The sequence below is a fragment of the Taudactylus pleione genome, unplaced genomic scaffold (genome assembly GCF_031769625.1).
Source record: "Taudactylus pleione unplaced genomic scaffold, aTauple2 ptg001987l, whole genome shotgun sequence".
NCBI classification, from domain to species: domain Eukaryota; kingdom Metazoa; phylum Chordata; class Amphibia; order Anura; family Myobatrachidae; genus Taudactylus; species Taudactylus pleione.
Genome location: NW_028286383.1, coordinates 1,404,786 through 1,426,061, shown reverse-complemented (window position 1 = coordinate 1,426,061; position 21,276 = coordinate 1,404,786). Strand labels below are relative to the sequence as shown.

General features: G+C 43.8%; 1 protein-coding gene across 1 annotated transcript in view; it reads left to right on the top strand.

Annotated features, from left to right (window-relative positions):
* LOC148435882 (cytochrome P450 4B1-like) overlaps positions 1 to 21,276 on the top strand; it is a 337,638-nt gene that overhangs the window by 41,860 nt on the left and 274,502 nt on the right. Inside the window, exon 2 of the mRNA XM_088465384.1 lies at positions 12,340 to 12,484. Coding sequence (XP_088321510.1) covers positions 12,340 to 12,484 — 145 coding nt within the window. The remainder of the gene's footprint in view (positions 1 to 12,339; positions 12,485 to 21,276) is intronic.

Genomic DNA, 21,276 nt, shown 5'->3' with positions numbered 1-21,276 from the left:
AGCTGAGTCAATTATAAACCTAATGAGTGTATATTAGTTGGTTCTTAATTCTTATACGGAATCTCTCATACTTTGCTTATTGCACATTTATCATTAAACACAGTCATAGTATAAACATGAATAAAATAAATTAAAAATAATAATAGCAAAGACAATTGCACAGAAACTGCTATCAGGAATATATTTAATCCACAATAAAAATCCTCTTACAGTATCTATAAAATGTAAATCACTAATAATGGCAATATCATTATTATTCCCCATATAGTCAGCTCATTGATCCTGCGGTATGTATGACAAGTGCAGGGATTGTAATGTACTTATATGAAGGGTGATTGTTCCACAGGTCCCTGGGTGCCTTCTAGCATCTAAACCTCCTGTCATTATAACTGTACTATGGGTCCACCAGGACTCAATTCATCATCGTCTGATTATACAAGTTGTGAGGAACCACAGTAAGTGAATGAGTTCAGTTCCTGCTGCCCTGGCTTACACAGAGAGTGGAAGGTTAGTGTTAATAGGCAGCCCGGAGTTTGCTATATAGCGGAGTTAATAAGTCATGCTAGTTATAGAACAGCCTGAGCTGTATGCCAGCCAGGGTGCCCAGTACAGCCCAGGGTACAATGTCCATCATAACATGATTCTACAAACATTTATAGAAAGCCTCTTGTATTATATGGTGATTATTAGAGATGAGTGGGTCCGGTTCTCAGAGACCCGGACCCTCCCGAACTTCACAATCCGGGCCGGGTTCAAAATCCGGCTTGGGTTTCCCCACCTGAATCAGATCCCATAAAACAAGGCAAAATGTCATCATCCTGGATTCTCGTGGGCTTTGGATTGTATATAACACTCTCCCTGTGGTGATCAGCGCCATTTCCTTGCTAAGTCCCGGGCTGTCAGGCTCTGGTTATTCCAAGGAGGGCTGTGTTGTACAATACAGGGGTGTGCTGTGCCGGGCTGTGTTGTACAATACAGGGGTGTGCTGTGCAGGGCTGTGTTGTCCAATACAGGGGTGTGCTGGGCCGGGCTGTGTTGTACAATACAGGGGTGTGCTGGGCCGGGCTGTGTTGTACAATACAGGGGTGTGCCGGGCTGTTCTATCCAATACAGGGATGTGCTGTGCCGAGCTGTGTTGTACAATACAGGGGTGTGCTGTGCCGGGCTGTGTTGTACAATACAGGGGTGTGCTGTGCCGGGCTGTGTTGTACAATACAGGGGTGTGCTGGGCTGTTCTGTCCAATACAGGGGTGTGCTGTGCCGGGCTGTGTTGTACAATACAGGGGTGTGCTGTGCCGGGCTGTGTTGTACAATACAGGGGTGTGCTGGGCTGTTCTGTCCAATACAGGGATGTGCTGTGCCGGGCTGTGTTGTACAATACAGGGGTGTGCTGTGCTGGGCTGTGTTGTACAATACAGGGGTGTGCTGTGCCGGGCTGTGTTGTACAATACAGGGATGTGCAGTGCTGGCTGGACCGGTGCAAGGTTTCAGGGCAGCCTAGGCAACATTTCACCCAACACCCCTGCTCCCTCCAATTCATACTACCCCCCCTAACCAGAACCCTCCCCTAGGGGTGCCTAACCCTAACCTCCCCACTAGTGCCTAAACCTAACCCCCCATCCCCGCACCCTAAACCGAAGTCTCCCGGGTGGGTGCCTAACCCTAACCTCCCACCGGGGTTCCTAAACCTAACCCTCCCAGGGGTGTGCATAACCCTATGTCCCCCCCGGGGCCCCTAACCTAACCACCCCCCGGCTTACCTTTGTTCGGTATGCCAGGTGTCGGGTTCCCATGTTAGGCATTGAAATCCCGACACCTATCATAATCCCTATCATTTGTCCCCTTCCGGGATTTCACAGTCGGAAAACCGGCGGTCGACATTTCGGCCATCGGCTTCCTGACTGCATCTCCATATTAATGATGCTAATTTTTACACAGAAATGTCCCAACTGAACAAAGACTTTAGACCTTGAACATGTGTTTCCAAAGCACAAAGTATTATTCAAGTAAAGTACAGTCAGTTACACGCTGTGATCTAAGTACAATTTAGCGCAAAGAATTATACAGACCCAAGATACAGTCAAACATACGAACACGCTCTGGACCAGATACCGGCATCAGCAAGAAACCTCTGTCAAACAGCAATAAGACTCCAGACTGGGGTCACAACACACATGTCTATTTCTGTAAGGGTATATATATAACACAATACAGAGGTTTGTTGCTGAACCCATTGGTTCCCCATCACGGTGCGTTTGTTACAGGGTATTTAACAGAGGCTGTTCTGTGTCCATTTGAATCAACCTAACAGCTTGTTGTCTCCTCTATTCCCCCTGCATGCAAATCTAAGCTGTTAGTTTCACAAAATACATTTTGGTGCTTTATATCTCTACGATCCATAAGTTGAGAATGCATGTTGCGATCTTCACACCGATGATACCAGAAAGCTGTTGAGAAAGTGCAGATCAGTATAACACCAAACACGGCTTACTTATCACGTATTAAACCTTAGATACCAAATAGCCTTTATTTCACAGCATTTGTAATTAATTAATAAAACTTGGATCTTATACTTTAAAGCTATGGAATCTTTTATGTGAGTGTGCATTGTGTAAGTATTAGGGGTTTGGGAAAAGACGCTAGTTAACTTGGGGCAGATGCGTACGTATGAAGCTAATAAACAGCGTTCACATGCAGGATATTGTGCATTCACTAATGTGTGTCATGTTGGCAGCGCAACTGTGCGTAATGTGCAGTGTTTATGCATGAGATTCTATTTATATATATATATATATATAATCATTTCTTACTAACATTTTCAAACTGCAATGCAAATGTGTTATGGGCAACGAGCTTCAATCTCAAACAGGGTGGAGACCCCCAACCGTGTTGGTGCCAGCCTGTCTGAAAAAGAGTAGATTTAATTCAAGTGTCTGGGCCATATTACAATTGCCACAGCTACACCTGTCCACATGTGGAGTCTCTCCATTTACATGCAAAAACACCCACAGTTTCTGGTGTATTGTTCTTTTCTAATTCCTTTTCTCAGGAAGCTGTTTTTCTAGTTGCTAACTGATACTGTGTTTGTTTTGGTGTTTCTCTTTGCAAGGTTGTCCCATGAATGGGCCTGTCATGGCTTCTAAAAAGATTAACAAAAACATTGCCATCTGTACTTAGCTCGTGAGTTGTAACTTAAAATGGTGCTGGTCGCAAAATGGCATCTTGCAGATCTTTATTTTTAAGATGGAGTCTGGTTGCCATTTGCAAGATGGCGTTGTTTCAATCATATTTTATGCTGATCTTGTCTTAGCCAATTATCCAGCTTCGACTGTCCACCCTTTGTTAGTGAACAACATGCTATCACACTCTGATTTTAAATTAATTTAGGCGTACATTTATATATATCACTTAATGTTATTATGGCACAAGGTGGTTCTTAATCCCTAAATAATGTGTCTCTAGGAGGGGGGCATAAAAATACCATTATACGCATACCGCGGACCTTGGGAGATCATGTGAAAGATGTGGGGATGCACCAATCCTATAAAGGAAGTTTTGATGGAGAATAGAGACTTACATCATCTAAGATATTTGAAAGGGAAAAATAACACTTCAATAATACCTTTTATGCATATCTAAATACAATACATTATATGATGGTATTTCCAAGTTCAGGGTTGTAATGCAGTTCTATATTTACCTCAGTATTCATATTGTCATTACTGACCACCCTCATAATTTTGTTCCTTCGTTTTACCTTATTCTTACATTTTCCACACTTCAACACAATAGGAACACACTGGACACATATGCCAATTACTATGATGATGACCAGTATAAGGATCAGGAAGTTGCCTACACTTGCAATCATTTCCTGGGCCCATTTCCCTAGGCCTGAGAACCATTTCACGGGGTTCAACCATGACACCCATTCCTCTACCTTTTCCTCTACTTCAGCCACAGAAGCATTATGGTTCTTCCGAAATTCCCATTTCAGCTGCAGAATTTCATCCATCTTTCGGTCTATTACCTCTGTGGGATTGCTGATATCATTGGTGACATAGATCCAACACTCCAAATTGGGTGGCCAACGTTACGCAATACCCTCCAGTAACAGCGGTTAAATAATTTAACACTAGCCTGTGTTGCACCAGTTCTTTCTTGTATGCTTGCAATTCTCTACCTGTATACTTGTATATATCTCGGTGATATTATCTATCAATTTAGCAAGGTCCTGAATATCTAAAATTTAGTGTACCCCGAGCAATCCTGGTGGAATCCAATGCTACTAAAACTTGAAAGCCAGTTGTCTCACTAATTAACTGAGTGGCTTTGTGCACGTCACCAGGTATCATATTTCGTTTGCCTCTGTGTTCATATTGCGTGTGAAGATATGGTGACTGTGTTTTTATGTATACCCAACATTTCCACATGTGTGAGGGTCATAACCTCTGGGACTACTCTTCCCAGGTAACACAAACCTTCGGAACGGAGAGAGCCACTTATACACTTTTCTTCCGCATATAAAATATACATTATCAGGGAGAACATAAGGAATAGTATTCATCATTATCATTAAGCACATTTCCCTTGCAAACAATCCTATTTCTGGGTCTTCCATCTGGTACATGCAAGTTTCTGGTTGTATTACCTTAGCGCAATATCCATCTGGTACCTTACCAATAATTTCTTTGGTGGGACTTAATGTATACCGATACCTAAAGTTTCTCCCATTAGATCTAATTGAGCGTAACAGATCATGATTCATAGACTCATTATCAGCTCTCAGTGAGAAGGTCATCATCTGATTATTCCCCGTCACTTCCCAATTCCCTGGTTTATTGGGGTTGGTTATGTTCAAACACAAAAGTGATCTATCTGCTTCGAATTGATATAATTTGAAATGAGGTGGTTTGGATGAGAGGAATTTTCCATCCAATGTTTTCCCTTTTTGCAATTCTAAAATTTCCGTGATATTCAATGGAAATGGCACCAACCCTACATTATGTTGACCTTGTGGCACATGTGAGCACACCCAACAATCAGTCTGATTTAATACTTTGCCTACCATGCTATGATAATCCTCTAAAGGATACCCACCCCAGTACGGGTTATATTTAGGTTGGCACCATTGGATACAGTTCTCATCAACTAGGTACCAACAAAACTCACAAATACAGGAATCTTCAGATGATAAACCTCCACATCTTCCCCGAGTATCTGGAATAACAGCTCTTTGACCAATCTTAGTACTGTAATTGCTAAAACACTTCCCTGATTGGCATAGCACTCCTCCTGACTCCACTCCATCAGCACTGCCATCAGCTGCCATCTCCTCTATCGGTCCCCCTACACAGAAACCGGACATTCCCGAACCAACCAGGATGGTGAACACTCTAGAAGAGAATATGAAAATGAACACAGCAGGACAGTCCATTGTCACAACAAAGACCTGCAAACTTCTTTTAGTTCAGGTATCTCACTATGACCTTTTCAATCCTCCCGGAACAAGTTTGCAATTGACAGGTCCACGTTATCAGCCTGGTATCCGCCTTGTTTCTCCACCAGTTGGTTGACCTTTTTGCAGTGAGTGGAATGGACCCAGGTATCTCTCTCAGCCACCTTCAAAGATGTAGTACTTGTCAGCAGCACCTAGTACGGACCTTCCCACCGATCAGTCAAACAACCTGAACGCAAGAAATTTCTGATCGTAACATTCTCCTGGTTCAACATCATGACAGTTAGTTTCAGGCATATCATGGGACAACAATTTCAGTTTCTGCTGTTGCTATTTTAACTGTTTAGAGGGGGTCTAGGAGTGGTCCTTATACTATGCAGGACCAACGGTAATGCTTCGGGCCATCCTAGTCCAGTCTCTGCCATGAATTTACTTAGCTTATTTTTAATAGTCCCGTTCATCCTCTCTACCTTGGCACTGGCTTGCGGTCGGTAGGGGGTGTGAAGTCAACTATTAATATGCATCAGTTTACACTTTTTTTGAAAAACATCACCTGTGAAATGGGTACCCGTGTCACTCTCAATAATTTTAGGGATACCGTATCTGCATACAAACTCCTGTACTATTTTCTTGGCAGTAAACGCAGCAGTATTAGTGGCCGCTGGGTAGACCTCAACCCAGTTGGAAAATACGTCAGTACACACTAATACATACTTGAGATTCCTGCAGGGTGGTAATTGGATGAAATCAATTTGTATTACCTGGAAAGGTCCATCAGTCAGTGGAATGTGGGATGGTTCGGTAGGAATTGCTTTCCCTATGTTCTTCCTCAAACAGGTCAGACAGGACATTGCTCTCTTTTCTTCTTGTGAAGAAAAACCTGGTGCGCATCAGTATGCTCTCACAAATTTGCACATACCTTGCTTTCCCAGATGAGTCAGACCGTGTGCTGCCTCAGCCAGGCTGGGGTAATATGCTTTAGGGGCTACTGGCTTACCTTGTCCGTCCTCCAGAGCCCGGAGGACTCCTGCTCACATCCTTTGGACTCCAGATGGACTTTTCCTGGATTGAAAACAAATTTTGCATCTCAATTAGTTTCAGCATATCAATTGTTTGGAAAGACATAATTTTTTCAGTTGGAGAAAACATTTTTAACCCTGCTGCCCATTTTGCAGCTTCATCGGCTCTGTTGTTGCCCAGTGACACCAGGTCATCCTCACATGTATGGGCTTTACACTTAATTACTGTCACCGTTTTGAGCAGTTGGATTGCTTTTAGTAATTGTTTTATGTGTCTGGAATGTGCAACTGGTGTGCCTGCAGCTGTCATAAAATTTCTCAGACGCCATAGAGCTCCGAAATCGTGCACGACTCTGAACGCGTACGTAGAGTCAGTGTAAAAAGCAGATTTGCCTGCTGCCAGTTCACACTCTCTTTTTAGTGCTACTAACTCTGCCACCTGGGCTGAGTGAGGAGGACCAAGGGGTTCAGCTTCTATGATGTCTGTGTCATTTACAACAGCATAACCTGCACATAATTCACCTGTGTCTGTATGTCTATGACAACTCCCCATCCATGTAAAATGTCGCATCCACATTCTCTAAAGGTGTGTCACATATGTCAGGTCTAGCAGTAAAGGTCTGATTCAGATATTCATACAATCATGTGTATCATTATGTCCACTGAACTCACTTCCCGCCAGCAACCCGTCTCCTTCCACCCTTTGTACATCACGTTGTACATATGGTAAATACGTTGCTGGATTCAGTGTACTGCAACGTTTAACAGTGATGTTTGTGGGTGCAATTAGAGCTAGTTCCCATTTGGTAAACCTAGCCAAAGAGACATGTCTGGTTTGGGCAGAGTTCAGCAGAGCAGATACAGCATGGGGAGTACAGACAATAATATCATGGCCAATACTATGTCCTCACTTTTACTCACCAATAGAGCCGTTGCTGCAACACTTCTTAAATACGTTGGGAGTGATCTTGCTACAGTGTCCAATTGGGCACTGTAGTATGCTACGGGCCTACTGGCATCACCATGTTTTTGTGTGAGGACACCTGCATCACAACCATCGACTTCTGTACAATACAAATCAAAGGGTTTTTCATAATCAGGTATTCCCAATGCAGGTGCTTTTGTCAGACTATCCTTAAGATTAAAGAAAGCCTGCTCTGACTCCTCTGTGTGAATGACACGATCGGGCTTTGAGGAAGAGTCGGTCGAAGCGGCCGCACGGTCGTATGGAAAAAGGGGCCAGATATGCAAATGATTCCCTCGCAAGCTGCGTCCCTAAGTTCGGATCGGTAGTTGGCTGACAAAGGGGAGGAAGCAGTCGGAAGACAAAAAAATACGCCCCCTTTGCGTACACATTGCACGTCATCTCTAGGCATAGAAGGATTAATCAAGACCATCTGGAACCATCGGAACTGGTCGTAGAGCTTAAGGTTGACCATACCCTCTCTTAAGCTCTACGATCATGTCAGTGTAAAAACCTCCCATGTCACATGTGCCATGACGCTACTTTGTTAATTATGCACTCCCATAATCCGTATGCACTCCCATAAAACGCCGTTCGCATAATGAGGCATGCCTGCTTTTCCCCCGTTTTCAAGCACCTTCCCTGTTACCACCCACAAACGCCTCCATCTGTCACTCAAACTACCGACCTGGCTGTGTTCAAGGAGAGAGAAATTTCTGATCGTAGCAGCTAGTTTGCGCACGCGCATTGCGAACTTTACGCATGCGCAGTATAGCGAACATCGGTGGCGTACGACCCTGCGGCCACAACGATCGACTCTGAATGAGGTCTTAAGTCCTATTAAGGCAAGGCCAAAATAGAAAAACAAGGGATCCACATTCTACAGTATCCACACATTCCCAGGAAGGTACGAATTTGCTGTTGGTTCTGCGGCAGTGTCATGTTCTGTATAGCTTGAATTCTGTCATTTGTGAGATGTTGTAACCCCTGGGTTAGGCAGTGTCCCAAATATTTTACTCTCAATTGGCATGGCTGTAGTTTGTCCTTAGCAACCTTGTGTCCTGTGTGCGAGAGGTGAAGCAACAAAAATTTTGTATCATTTAAACATAACATAAACGAATCAGAACATAGCAATAAATCATCCACATATTGAATTAGAACAGATCCATTGGCAGGTTGGAAAGATTGTAAACAGTCGTGCAAGGCCTGGGAAAAGATACTGGGGCTGTCTAGGAAACCTTGGGGCAATCGTGTCCATGTGTATTGTACACCCATGTATGTAAAAGCGAATAGGTACTGACAGTCAGGATGAAGAGGCACAGAGAAGAAAGCAGAACAGAGGTCAATGACAGTGAAATGGGATGCATTTGGTGGGATCTGCATAAGAATGACAGATGGATTTGACACTATGGGAAATTGGTTCTCTACTACCTTATTAACACCTCTAAGGTCTTGTACCAGCCTATAACACCTCCCACCACTCTTCTTTACCAGAAAGATGGGACTGTTGGCTACACTGGCTGTACGAACTAAAATTCCCTGTTGTAATAATCGCTCAATTATTGGATAAACCCCTAATTCTACCTCCTGTTTTAGTGGGTACTGGGGAATTTTTGGAGCTTGCCTACCGCCTTTTAAATTTACCATTACAGGACTTACGTATGCTATTAATCCAGTGTCCTATCCTCCTTGGTCCAAAGTGAATCTGGAATTTGGGATAACATTTGATCTACCTGAGATGGATTTCCATTTACACTGGTAGAGTGATACATTATCCTTTGGGGAGTGTCCAACATATCCCTCACCTCGTGCGCAACTCTCTCTGGGATATCTAGAAATACACCATCAGGGGTGCAATATATGACACATCCCATCTTACATAACAAGTCTCTGCCCAGCAGGTTAGTAGGAGTCGCAGCAGCCAGGAGGAAAGAATGCCTGGTATATGCAATGGCCCGATAGTAACCTCTGTTGATTTTGTTAAAGGATAATGTTGCACTTTACCCGTTATGCCCATTGCTGGTACTGTCTCATTGGTTACCTGTAAATTAATGGGAGATTTTATCACTAACCTGGTCACCCTGTGTCTACAAGAAAAGGATATTTAGTACCAGCTACATCAACCATCATGACTGGCTCTTCCCTAGTACTTCCCATTAACCTGACTATCTGTAGACTACAGGTATGACCTGACCCCTAGCATTGGCTCCCACTCTCCAATAAAGCATTAACGGCCACATTTGGAGCTGGCGCCTATTGGACATTTGCTGGTCTCTGTGCATATCCCTTATGGGGATATCCAGGTTTTCCCTGATTTGGGGGTCCTACCTTTTTTACCATACAGTTTCTACTTGCATGTCCTGGCTGGTTACAATTAAAAAACATTTGTGGATTGGATGAAGAAAAGGATTGTTGTGTGGGTTGAGCAGAAGGGAGAGGTGGTGGGTATGGGTAAGGATATCGTGGGAGATATGAAGTTTGTGGGTAGTATGGGACTTGTGGTTGTGTAGGATAATTGGGATAGGGCTGTTTGCTGTGGTGTATGATTAGTGAGGGCGTATAACTGTTCAGGTGCAGGTGTGTGTGTGGGTGCAGGTGTGTCTCCTGGCTGTTATGTTACAGTCATTCCTTCCAGAGCTTGAATTCTGACAGCCATTAGTTTCTCGCTCTGTGTCTCTTTGAGATGTTTTTATCATGTTCTATGGCGGATTATATGAGGGTATCTATTGTGACTCCCCTCCAGCCAGGCTGTGAGGTCTGAACATGGGTTTTTAGGTTCTCTTTAAGGCCATCCATGAGTATGGTGACTATCATTCCCCTGTGGTGAGTGCTATCTTTAATATCCTCTAACCCAGTGTACTGGGCGATAGCCTGCAGAGCCCGGTCGCAATAATCTTCTGCAGATTCACTCTCCTTGTGCTTTATGGTGATCATTTTGTTCCAGTTGACTACTACTGGAAAATATACACCCAATTGAGTTATAATACGGGTAATGTTACCTTAGTTCACTTGGTCTGTTAAGGGAACGTCGCCATCCAATACACAATCCGTGATAAATTTTGTCACATCAATATTGCGTGGTAGACAGGCCCTTAACACCACATGCCAATCTTTGTTAGTTGGCTCGTGAGAACTACCCAAATTTCTCAAAAATCTTTGACATTTGGCTAATTCCTTCTTGGGATCGGGGAAATCATTTATGATGGAATTTAGCACTGCTCTTGTCCAAAGACAATGCATTACTACTTGCCTTGTAGGTACAATTCCGTTCGCATTCCCATTCGGAACAGTTATTGTCCGATGGGATGCAGACCGGCCGCATTGCTACCTTTGACCTTATTACCTGGCTGGAAGTTTAGTCTGTTGCTGCAACATATAGTATTAACAACTTCCTCCACGGGTGCAGAGGAGTTTAACACTTCCCGTGCTGTTACTGATGGAGATGGTGGCACCACTTGGGCTTATCGTGGTGCCGCATCTAACATGTGTACAGCGTGGGAAACGGCAGACATGACAATAGGCTCATCATCCACATCATAAACATTTTCCTTATGGTTACTTAAGAGAGGGTACAAATTGCTTGTTACATTTTTAAGAGTTTTTTCAATAACTGTACCTGCACCCCCATCCACAAAAGGTGGTGATGGTGCGCGTGAACTACTGACAATACTCTCCACAATGCTGTGTGTGTAGCAGTGATCAGCGTGTGGTGTGTGTGTAGCAGTGATCAGCGTGTGGTGTGTGTGTTGCAGTGATCAGCATGTGGTGTGTGTGTTGCAGTGATCAGAGTGTGGTGTGTGTAGCAGTGATCAGAGTCTGGTGTGTGTAGCAGTGATCAGAGTGTGGTGTGTGTGTAGCAGTGATCAGCGTGTGGTGTGTGTAGCAGTGATCAGCATGTGGTGTGTGTGTAGCAGTGATCAGCGTGTGGTGTGTGTGTAGCAGTGATCAGCGTGTGGTGTGTGTGTAGCAGTGATCGGCGTGCGGTGTGTGTAGCAGTGATCGGCGTGCGGTGTGTGTAGCAGTGATCAGGGTGTGGTGTGTGTAGCAGTGATCAGTAGCAGTGATCGGCGTGTGGTGTGTGTAGCAGTGATCAGCGTGTGGTGTGTGTAGCAGTGATCAGCGTGTGGTGTGTGTAGCAGTGATCAGCGTGTGGTGTGTGTAGCAGTGATCAGCGTGTGGTGTGTGTAGCAGTGATCAGCGTGGGGTGTGTGTAGCAGTGATCAGCGTGTGGTGTGTGTAGCAGTGATCAGCGTGTGGTGTGTGTAGAGTGATCAGCGTGTGGTGTGTGTAGCAGTGATCAGCGTGTGGTGTGTGTGTAGCAGTGATCAGCGTGTGGTGTGTGTAGAGTGATCAGCGTGTGGTGTGTGTAGCAGTGATCAGTGTGGGGTCTGTTTATACCACACAGCTGATCACTCGGGCCGTCTCCCGGCTCTGCTCTCCCCGTTAGAGCGGAGCAGGAGTCCGGTAACCGGGGAGACCCTGGATAACGCCATCTCCAGGTGACGTTATTATCACAGGGCTTCCCCAGGTATTTTTTTCACTATTTATTTTTAGTAACTTGCACACAGATCACATTTCCCATTACAATTATGGGAAATACGATCTCATTACTAATAATAAGTGATAATTAGGGGTTGGAGTAGAATTTTATGAATTGTACTCCAATTGCCCAGTAATAACTTTAGGTGATACTAACATCATGTGAAAAGGGTGTGATAACACAAAACAGCAATTATCACTTTATTTTAGTAAAAATAATGATAATAAATAGAGCCCTAAGTGTTTCCTCCCATGTTTTCTTGTCTACATGTTTTAAAGTCTTTACACAAAAAGGTTTTCAAAGAAAAATTTGAAAAGACATTTAATGCTCTTCAATGTTTATACATATATTTTACCAGTTCCGTCGAGATGGAAATGACTTAGACATACTGGTGACTTGGACGGAGAGATACTCGGGAGCTTTTCCTGTGTGGTTTGGCAATTTCTCTGCTTTCCTCTTCCTCACTCACCCGGATTACGCCAAGGCTGTATTTAGCAGAGACGGTAAGGGATTAATTCATTACTTTGCTGCTGCTTATGGTACAATTTCCAAGCACTGTCTTTAAGCACTTCCGTAGGCTCAGTAAGCAGGTGAGAGTCATAGGACTGATCAGTATATGATGTCATCGCGCGGTTTGTGCAGAAAGTCAGGAATTAGCAGCACTAACCACATACTAATACTCTGCCGTCATCATTTCTGTAATACAATTCATAATATATTGTTTGCACAGCACATGGGTGTAATGAATAACCCCTACTAAATGTAGATGTATAATTAATCTTTTTCTCTAAAGACTATTACAAATAAAAAGTTTAAAGACCTAAAATTAGTTTCCCAGACAAATGTTTATAGCAAAATAAATGAAATATACTGTACAGTAAATTCCCATGTACTTCTCTGCACATCTCTGTGACTAAAAGTATTATGTAGTATATAGACTCCATGATGATTGTTATTATGTCTACTAACAAATATAGAGAGTAATAGACTGGGCTATAACTAGGGGTGTGAGATGAGGTGCTGCAGGGCTCTGTGTGTGTGACCTCTATGTGACTATAACTAGGAGTGTGAGATGTGGTGCTGCAGGGCTCTGTGTGTGTGACATCTATGTGACTATAACTAGGGGTGTGAGATGCGGTGCTGCAGGGCTCTGTGTGTGTGACCTCTATGTGACTATAAATAGGGGTGTGAGACGCGGTGCTGCAGGGCTCTGTGCGTGTGACCTCTATGTGACTATAACTAGTGGTGTGAGATGTGGTGCTGCAGGGCTCTGTGAGTGTGACCTCTATGTGACTATAACTAGGGGTGTGAGATGTGGTGCTGCAGGGCTCTGTGTGTGTGACCTCTATGTGGCTATAACTAGGGGTGTGAGACGTGGTGCTGCAGGGCTCTGTGTGTGTGACCTCTATGTGACTATAACTAGGGGTATGAGATGTGGTACTGCAGGGCTCTGTGTGTGTGTGACCTCTATGTGACTATAACTAGGGGTGTGAGATGCGGTGCTGCAGGGCTCTGTGTGTGTGACCTCTATGTGACTATAACTAGGGGTGTGAGATGCGGTGCTGCAGGGCTCTGTGTGTGTGACCTCTATGTGACTATAACTAGGGGTGTGAGATGCAGGGCTCTGTGTGTGTGACCTCTATGTGACTATAACTAGGGGTGTGAGATGCAGGGCTCTGTGTGTGTGACCTCTATGTGACTATAACTAGGGGTGTGAGATGCAGGGCTCTGTGTGTGTGACCTCTATGTGACTATAACTAGGGGTGTGAGATGCAGGGCTCTGTGTGTGTGACCTCTATGTGACTATAACTAGGGGTGTGAGATGCAGGGCTCTGTGTGTGTGACCTCTATGTGACTATAACTAGGGGTGTGAGATGCGGTGCTCCGGGGCTCTGTGTGTGTGACCTCTATGTGACTATAACTAGGGGTGTGAGATGCAGGGCTCTGTGTGTGTGACCTCTATGTGACTATAACTAGGGGTGTGAGATGCGGTGCTGCGGGGCTCTGTGTGTGTGACCTCTATGTGACTATAACTAGGGGTTTGAGATGCAGGGCTCTGTGTGTGTGACCTCTATGTGACTATAACTAGGGGTGTGAGATGCGGTGCTGCACGGCTCTGTGTGTGTGACCTCTATGTGACTATAACTAGGGGTGTGAGATGCGGTGCTGCAGGGCTCTGTGTGTGTGATCTCTATGTGACTATAACTAGGGGTGTGAGATGCAGGGCTCTGTGTGTGTGACCTCTATGTGAATATAACGAGGGGTGTGAGATGCAGGGCTCTGTGTGTGTGACCTCTATGTGACTATAACTAGGGGTGTGAGATGCAGGGCTCTGTGTGTGTGACCTCTATGTGACTATAACTAGGGGTGTGAGATGCGGTGCTGCACGGCTCTGTGTGTGTGACCTCTATGTGACTATAACTAGGGGTGTGAGATGCGGTGCTGCAGGGCTCTGTGTGTGTGATCTCTATGTGACTATAACTAGGGGTGTGAGATGTGGTGCAGCAGGGCTCTGTGTGTGTGACCTCTATGTGACTATAACTAGGGGTGTGAGATGTGGTGCTGCAGGGTTCTGTGTGTAACTATAACTAGGGGTGTGAGACGCAGGGCTCTGTGTGTGTGACCTCTATGTGACTATAACTAGGGGTGTGAGATGCGGTGCTGCAGGGCTCTGTGTGTGACCTCTATGTGACTATAACTAGGTGTGTGAGATGCAGGGCTCTGTGTGTGACCTCTATGTGACTATAACTAGGAGTGTGAGATGCGGTGCTGCAGGGCTCTGTGTGTGACCTCTATGTGACTATAACTAGGGGTGTGAGATGCGGTGCTGCAGGGCTCTGTGTGTGTGACCTCTATGTGACTATAACTAGGGGTGTGAGATGCAGTGCTGCAGGGCTCTGTGTGTGTGACCTCTATGTGACTATATCTAGGGGTGTGAGATGCGGTGCTGAAGGGCTCTGTGTGTGTGACCTCTATGTGACTGTAACTAGGGGTGTGAGATACGGTGCTGCAGGGCTCTGTGTGTGTGACTATAACTAGGGGTGTGAGATGCGGTGCTGCAGGGCTCTGTGTGTGTGACCTCTATCTGACTAACTAGGGGTGTGAGATGCGGTGCTGCAGGGCTCTGTGTGTGTGACCTCTATGTGACTATAACTAGGGGTGTGAGATGCAGGGCTCGGTGTGTGTGACCTCTATGTGACTATAACTAGGGGTGTGAGATGCGGTGCTGCAGGGCTCTGTGTGACCTCTATGAGACTATAACGGTGCAGCAGGGCTCTGTGTGTGACCTCTATGTGACTATAACTAGGGGTGTGAGATGCGGTGCTGCAGGGCTCTGTGTGTGTGACTATAACTAGGGGTGTGAGATGCTGTGCGGCAGGGCTCTGTGTGTGTGACTATTACTAGGGGTGTGAGATGCGGTGCTGCAGGGCTCTGTGTGTGTTACCTCTATGTGACTATAACTAGGGGTGTGAGATGCGGTGCTGCAGGGCTCTGTGTGTGTGACCTCTTTGTCACTGTAACTAGGGGTGTGAGATGCGGTGCTGAAGGGCTCTGTGTGTGTGACCTCTTTGTGACTGTAACTAGGGGTGTGAGATACGGTGCTGCAGGGCTCTGTGTGTGACTATAACTAGGGGTGTGAGATGCGGTGCTGCAGGGCTCTGTGTGTGTGACCTCTATGTGACTATAACTAGGGGTGTGAGTTACGGTGCTGCAGGGCTCTGTGTGTGTGACCTCTTTGTCACTGTAACTAGGGGTGTGAGATGCGGTGCTGAAGGGCTCTGTGTGTGACTATAACTAGGGGTGTGAGATGCGGTGCTGCAGCGCTCTGTGTGTGACTATAACTAGGGGTGTGAGACGCGGTGCTGCAGGGCTCTGTGTGTGTGACCTCTATGTGACTATAACTAGGGGTGTGAGACGCGGTGCTGCAGGGCTCTGTGTGTGTGACCTCTATGTGACTATAACTAGGGGTGTGAGATGCGGTGCTGCAGGGCTCTGTGTGTGTGACCTCTATGTGACTATAACTAGGGGTGTGAGATGCGGTGCTGCAGGGCTCTGTGTGTGTGACCTCTATGTGACTATAACTAGGGGTGTGAGATGCGGTGCTGCAGGGCTCTGAGTGTGTGACCTCTATGTGACTATAACTAGGGGTGTGAGATGCGGTGCTGCAGGGCTCTGTGTGTGTGACCTCTATGTGACTATAACTAGGGGTGTGAGATGCGGTGCTGCAGGGCTCTGTGTGTGTGACCTCTATGTGACTATAACTAGGGGTGTGAGATGCGGTGCTGCAGGGCTCTGTGTGTGTGACCTCTATGTGACTATAACTAGGGGTGTGAGATGCGGTGCTGCAGGTCTCTGTGTGTGTGACCTCTATGTGACTGTAGAATATCTCTAGGTAATTAAGTATAGTAATATATTGCCAGTTGGCTGCTGTACCAGATACAGGTTTCATGTGTACAAAGTAAACAATCCGGAGTCCTCCTGTACCTCGCTGCCTTGTCCCTCTGTCCTGGGTACAGCAGTCTGGTGCCTCCTGAGGATTCTGCTGCTGTTCTACGGTGCCATGCCCCTTCATATGACATCATGTGGTCGCAGCCAGCACAGGGCGCTGCAATGCCTGTTATGGTGATGGTTAATTATTCCAAATATTCTGTTTAGCAGACACCTACTAAAGTGGAGTTAGGGTAGATAAATATGTTACTGTGCTATCGCTATTTACATACTCTATTTCTAGTCTTACTAATTGCTCACAATTGTTTCTCATTTAGGGCAGAATTCAATTGATTATGCGGTCCGGATCCCCTGTCTAAAGTGCCGAGAGATCGCTGGCCGCTATTCAATTGATGCCGTTTTTTGCACTGATCGCGCCCATAGAGGTCAGGTCTAACCGCGTAAAGCAGCTAAACCCAACCAAAGTGCTGGGCGCGATCGCGAAAAGTGCTGTTAGGGCACCGAAACAGGTCACTTTTCGCACATTTCACCTCTCATATCCCTGGGGCTGCGAGATGAAATGTAGCGCTGGCAGCTGATCGCGCCCGACAGGAACAAGAATAGAATAGCTCCATCAGGAGCGATAAGAGTTGGAATCAATTGAATTCCGCCCTTATTGTCCACAATTACTTCAGTGTTTTTTACCACAGTATAAAATGCACAATAATCACAGCTCATTATTCAATAGTAATTGTATCAAAGCTCTATATACCTGAGCAGTAGTTACCAGTCACACACCATATATAGGAGATATAAATGACAGTACATTACCTGTGTAGTAAGGTGTAGTATGGTATAATAACAGCACCTGAGCAGTAGTTACCAGTCACACACCATATATAGGGATATATAAATGACAGAACATTACCTGTGTAGTAAGGTGTAGTATGGTATAATAACAGCACCTGAGCAGTAGTTACCAGTCACACACCATATATAGGAGATATAAATGACAGTACATTACCTGTGTAGTAAGGTGTAGTATGGTATAATAACAGCACCTGAGCAGTAGTTACCAGTCACACACCATATATAGGAGATATAAATGACAGTACATTACCTGTGTAGTAAGGTGTAGTATGGTATAATAACAGCACCTGAGCAGTAGTTACCAGTCACACACCATATATAGGGATATATAAATGACAGAACATTACCTGTGTAGTAAGGTGTAGTATGGTATAATAACAGCACCTGAGCAGTAGTTACCAGTCACACACCATATATAGGAGATATAAATGACAGTACATTACCTGTGTAGTAAGGTGTAGTATGGTATAATAACAGCACCTGAGCAGTAGTTACCAGTCACACACCATATATAGGAGATATAAATGACAGTACATTACCTGTGTAGTAAGGTGTAGTATGGTATAATAACAGCACCTGAGCAGTAGTTACCAGTCACACACCATATATAGGAGATATAAATGACAGAACATTACCTGTGTAGTAAGGTGTAGTATGGTATAATAACAGCACCTGAGCAGTAGTTACCAGTCACACACCATATATATGGAGATATATAAATGACAGTATATTACCTGTGTAGTAAGGTGTAGTATGGTATAATAACAGCACCTGAGCAGTAGTTACCAGTCACACACCATATATAGGAGATATATAAATGACAGTACATTACCTGTGTAGTAAGGTGTAGTATGGTATAATAACAGCACCTGAGCAGTAGTTACCAGTCACACACCATATATAGGGAGATATAAATGACAGAACATTACCTGTGTAGTAAGGTGTAGTATGGTATAATAACAGCACCTGAGCAGTAGTTACCAGTCACACACCATATATAGGAGATATATAAATGACAGTACATTACCTGTGTAGTAAGGTGTAGTATGGTATAATAACAGCACCTGAGTAGTAGTTACCAGTCACACACCATATATAGGAGATATATAAATGACAGTACATTACCTGTGTAGTAAGGTGTAGTATGGTATAATAACAGCACCTGAGCAGTAGTTACCAGTCACACACCATATATAGGAGATATAAATGACAGAACATTACCTGTGTAGTAAGGTGTAGTATGGTATAATAACAGCACCTGAGCAGTAGTTACCAGTCACACACCATATATAGGGAGATATAAATGACAGTACATTACCTGTGTAGTAAGGTGTAGTATGGTATAATAACAGCACCTGAGCAGTAGTTACCAGTCACACACCATATATAGGGAGATATAAATGACAGTACATTACCTGTGTAGTAAGGTGTAGTATGGTATAATAACAGCACCTGAGCAGTAGTTACCAGTCACACACCATATATAGGGAGATATAAATGACAGTACATTACCTGTGTAGTAAGGTGTAGTATGGTATAATAACAGCACCTGAGCAGTAGTTACCAGTCACACACCATATATAGGAGATATAAATGACAGAACATTACCTGTGTAGTAAGGTGTAGTATGGTATAATAACAGCACCTGAGCAGTAGTTACCAGTCACACACCATATATAGGAGATATAAATGACAGAACATTACCTGTGTAGTAAGGTGTAGTATGGTATAATAACAGCACCTGAGCAGTAGTTACCAGTCACACACCATATATAGGGAGATATAAATGACAGTACATTACCTGTGTAGTAAGGTGTAGTATGGTATAATAACAGCACCTGAGCAGTAGTTACCAGTCACACACCATATATAGGAGATATATAAATGACAGAACATTACCTGTGTAATAAGGTGTAGTATGGTATAATAACAGCACCTGAGCAGTAGTTACCAGTCACACACCATATATAGGGAGATATAAATGACAGAACATTTCCTGTGTAGTAAGGTGTAGTATGGTATAATAACAGCACCTGAGCAGTAGTTACCAGTCACACACCATATATAGGAGATATAAATGACAGAACATTACCTGTGTAGTAAGGTGTAGTATGGTATAATAACAGCACCTGAGCAGTAGTTACCAGTCACACACCATATATAGGAGATATAAATGACAGAACATTACCTGTGTAGTAAGGTGTAGTATGGTATAATAACAGCACCTGAGCAGTAGTTACCAGTCACACACCATATATAGGGAGATATAAATGACAGAACATTACCTGTGTAGTAAGGTGTAGTACGGTATAATAACAGCACCTGAGCAGTAGTTACCAGTCACACACCATATATAGGAGATATAAATGACAGTACATTACCTGTGTAGTAAGGTGTAGTACGGTATAATAACAGCACCTGAGCAGTAGTTACCAGTCACACACCATATATAGGAGATATAAATGACAGAACATTACCTGTGTAGTAAGGTGTAGTATGGTATAATAACAGCACCTGAGCAGTAGTTACCAGTCACACACCATATATAGGGAGATATAAATGACAGAACATTACCTGTGTAGTAAGGTGTAGTATGGTATAATAACAGCACCTGAGCAGTAGTTACCAGTCACACACCATATATAGGATATATAAATGACAGTACATTACCTGTGTAGTAAGGTGTAGTATGGTATAATAACAGCACCTGAGCAGTAGTTACCAGTCACACACCATATATAGGAGATATATAAATGACAGAACATTACCTGTGTAGTAAGGTGTAGTATGGTATAATAACAGCACCTGAGCAGTAGTTACCAGTCACACACCATATATAGGAGATATATAAATGACAGAACATTACCTGTGTAGTAAGGTGTAGTATGGTATAATAACAGCACCTGAGCAGTAGTTACCAGTCACACACCATATATAGGAGATATAAATGACAGTACATTACCTATGTAGTAAGGTGTAGTATGGTATAATAACAGCACCTGAGCAGTAGTTACCAGTCACACACCATATATAGGAGATATAAATGACAGTACATTACCTGTGTAGTAAGGTGTAGTATGGTATAATAACAGCACCTGAGCAGTAGTTACCAGTCACACACCATATATAGGAGATATAAATGACAGTACATTACCTGTGTAGTAAGGTGTAGTATGGTATAATAACAGCACCTGAGCAGTAGTTACCAGTCACACACCATATATAGGAGATATAAATGACAGAACATTACCTGTGTAGTAAGGTGTAGTATGGTATAATAACAGCACCTGAGCAGTAGTTACCAGTCACACACCATATATAGGATATATATAAATGACAGAACATTACCTGTGTAGTAAGGTGTAGTATGGTATAATAACAGCACCTGAGCAGTAGTTACCAGTCACACACCATATATAGGAGATATAAATGACAGAACATTACCTGTGTAGTAAGGTGTAGTATGGTATAATAACAGCACCTGAGCAGTAGTTACCAGTCACACACCATATATAGGATATATATAAATGACAGAACATTACCTGTGTAGTAAGGTGTAGTATGGTATAATAACTGCAACTGAGCAGTAGTTACCAGTCACACACCATATATAGGATATATAAATGACAGTACATTACCTGTGTAGTAAGGTGTAGTATGGTATAATAACAGCACCTGAGCAGTAGTTACCAGTCACACACCATATATAGGAGATATATAAATGACAGAACATTACCTGTGTAGTAAGGTGTAGTATGGTATAATAACAGCACCTGAGCAGTAGTTACCAGTCACACACCATATATAGGAGATATAAATGACAGTACATTACCTATGTAGTAAGGTGTAGTATGGTATAATAACAGCACCTGAGCAGTAGTTACCAGTCACACACCATATATAGGAGATATAAATGACAGTACATTACCTGTGTAGTAAGGTGTAGTATGGTATAATAACAGCACCTGAGCAGTAGTTACCAGTCACACACCATATA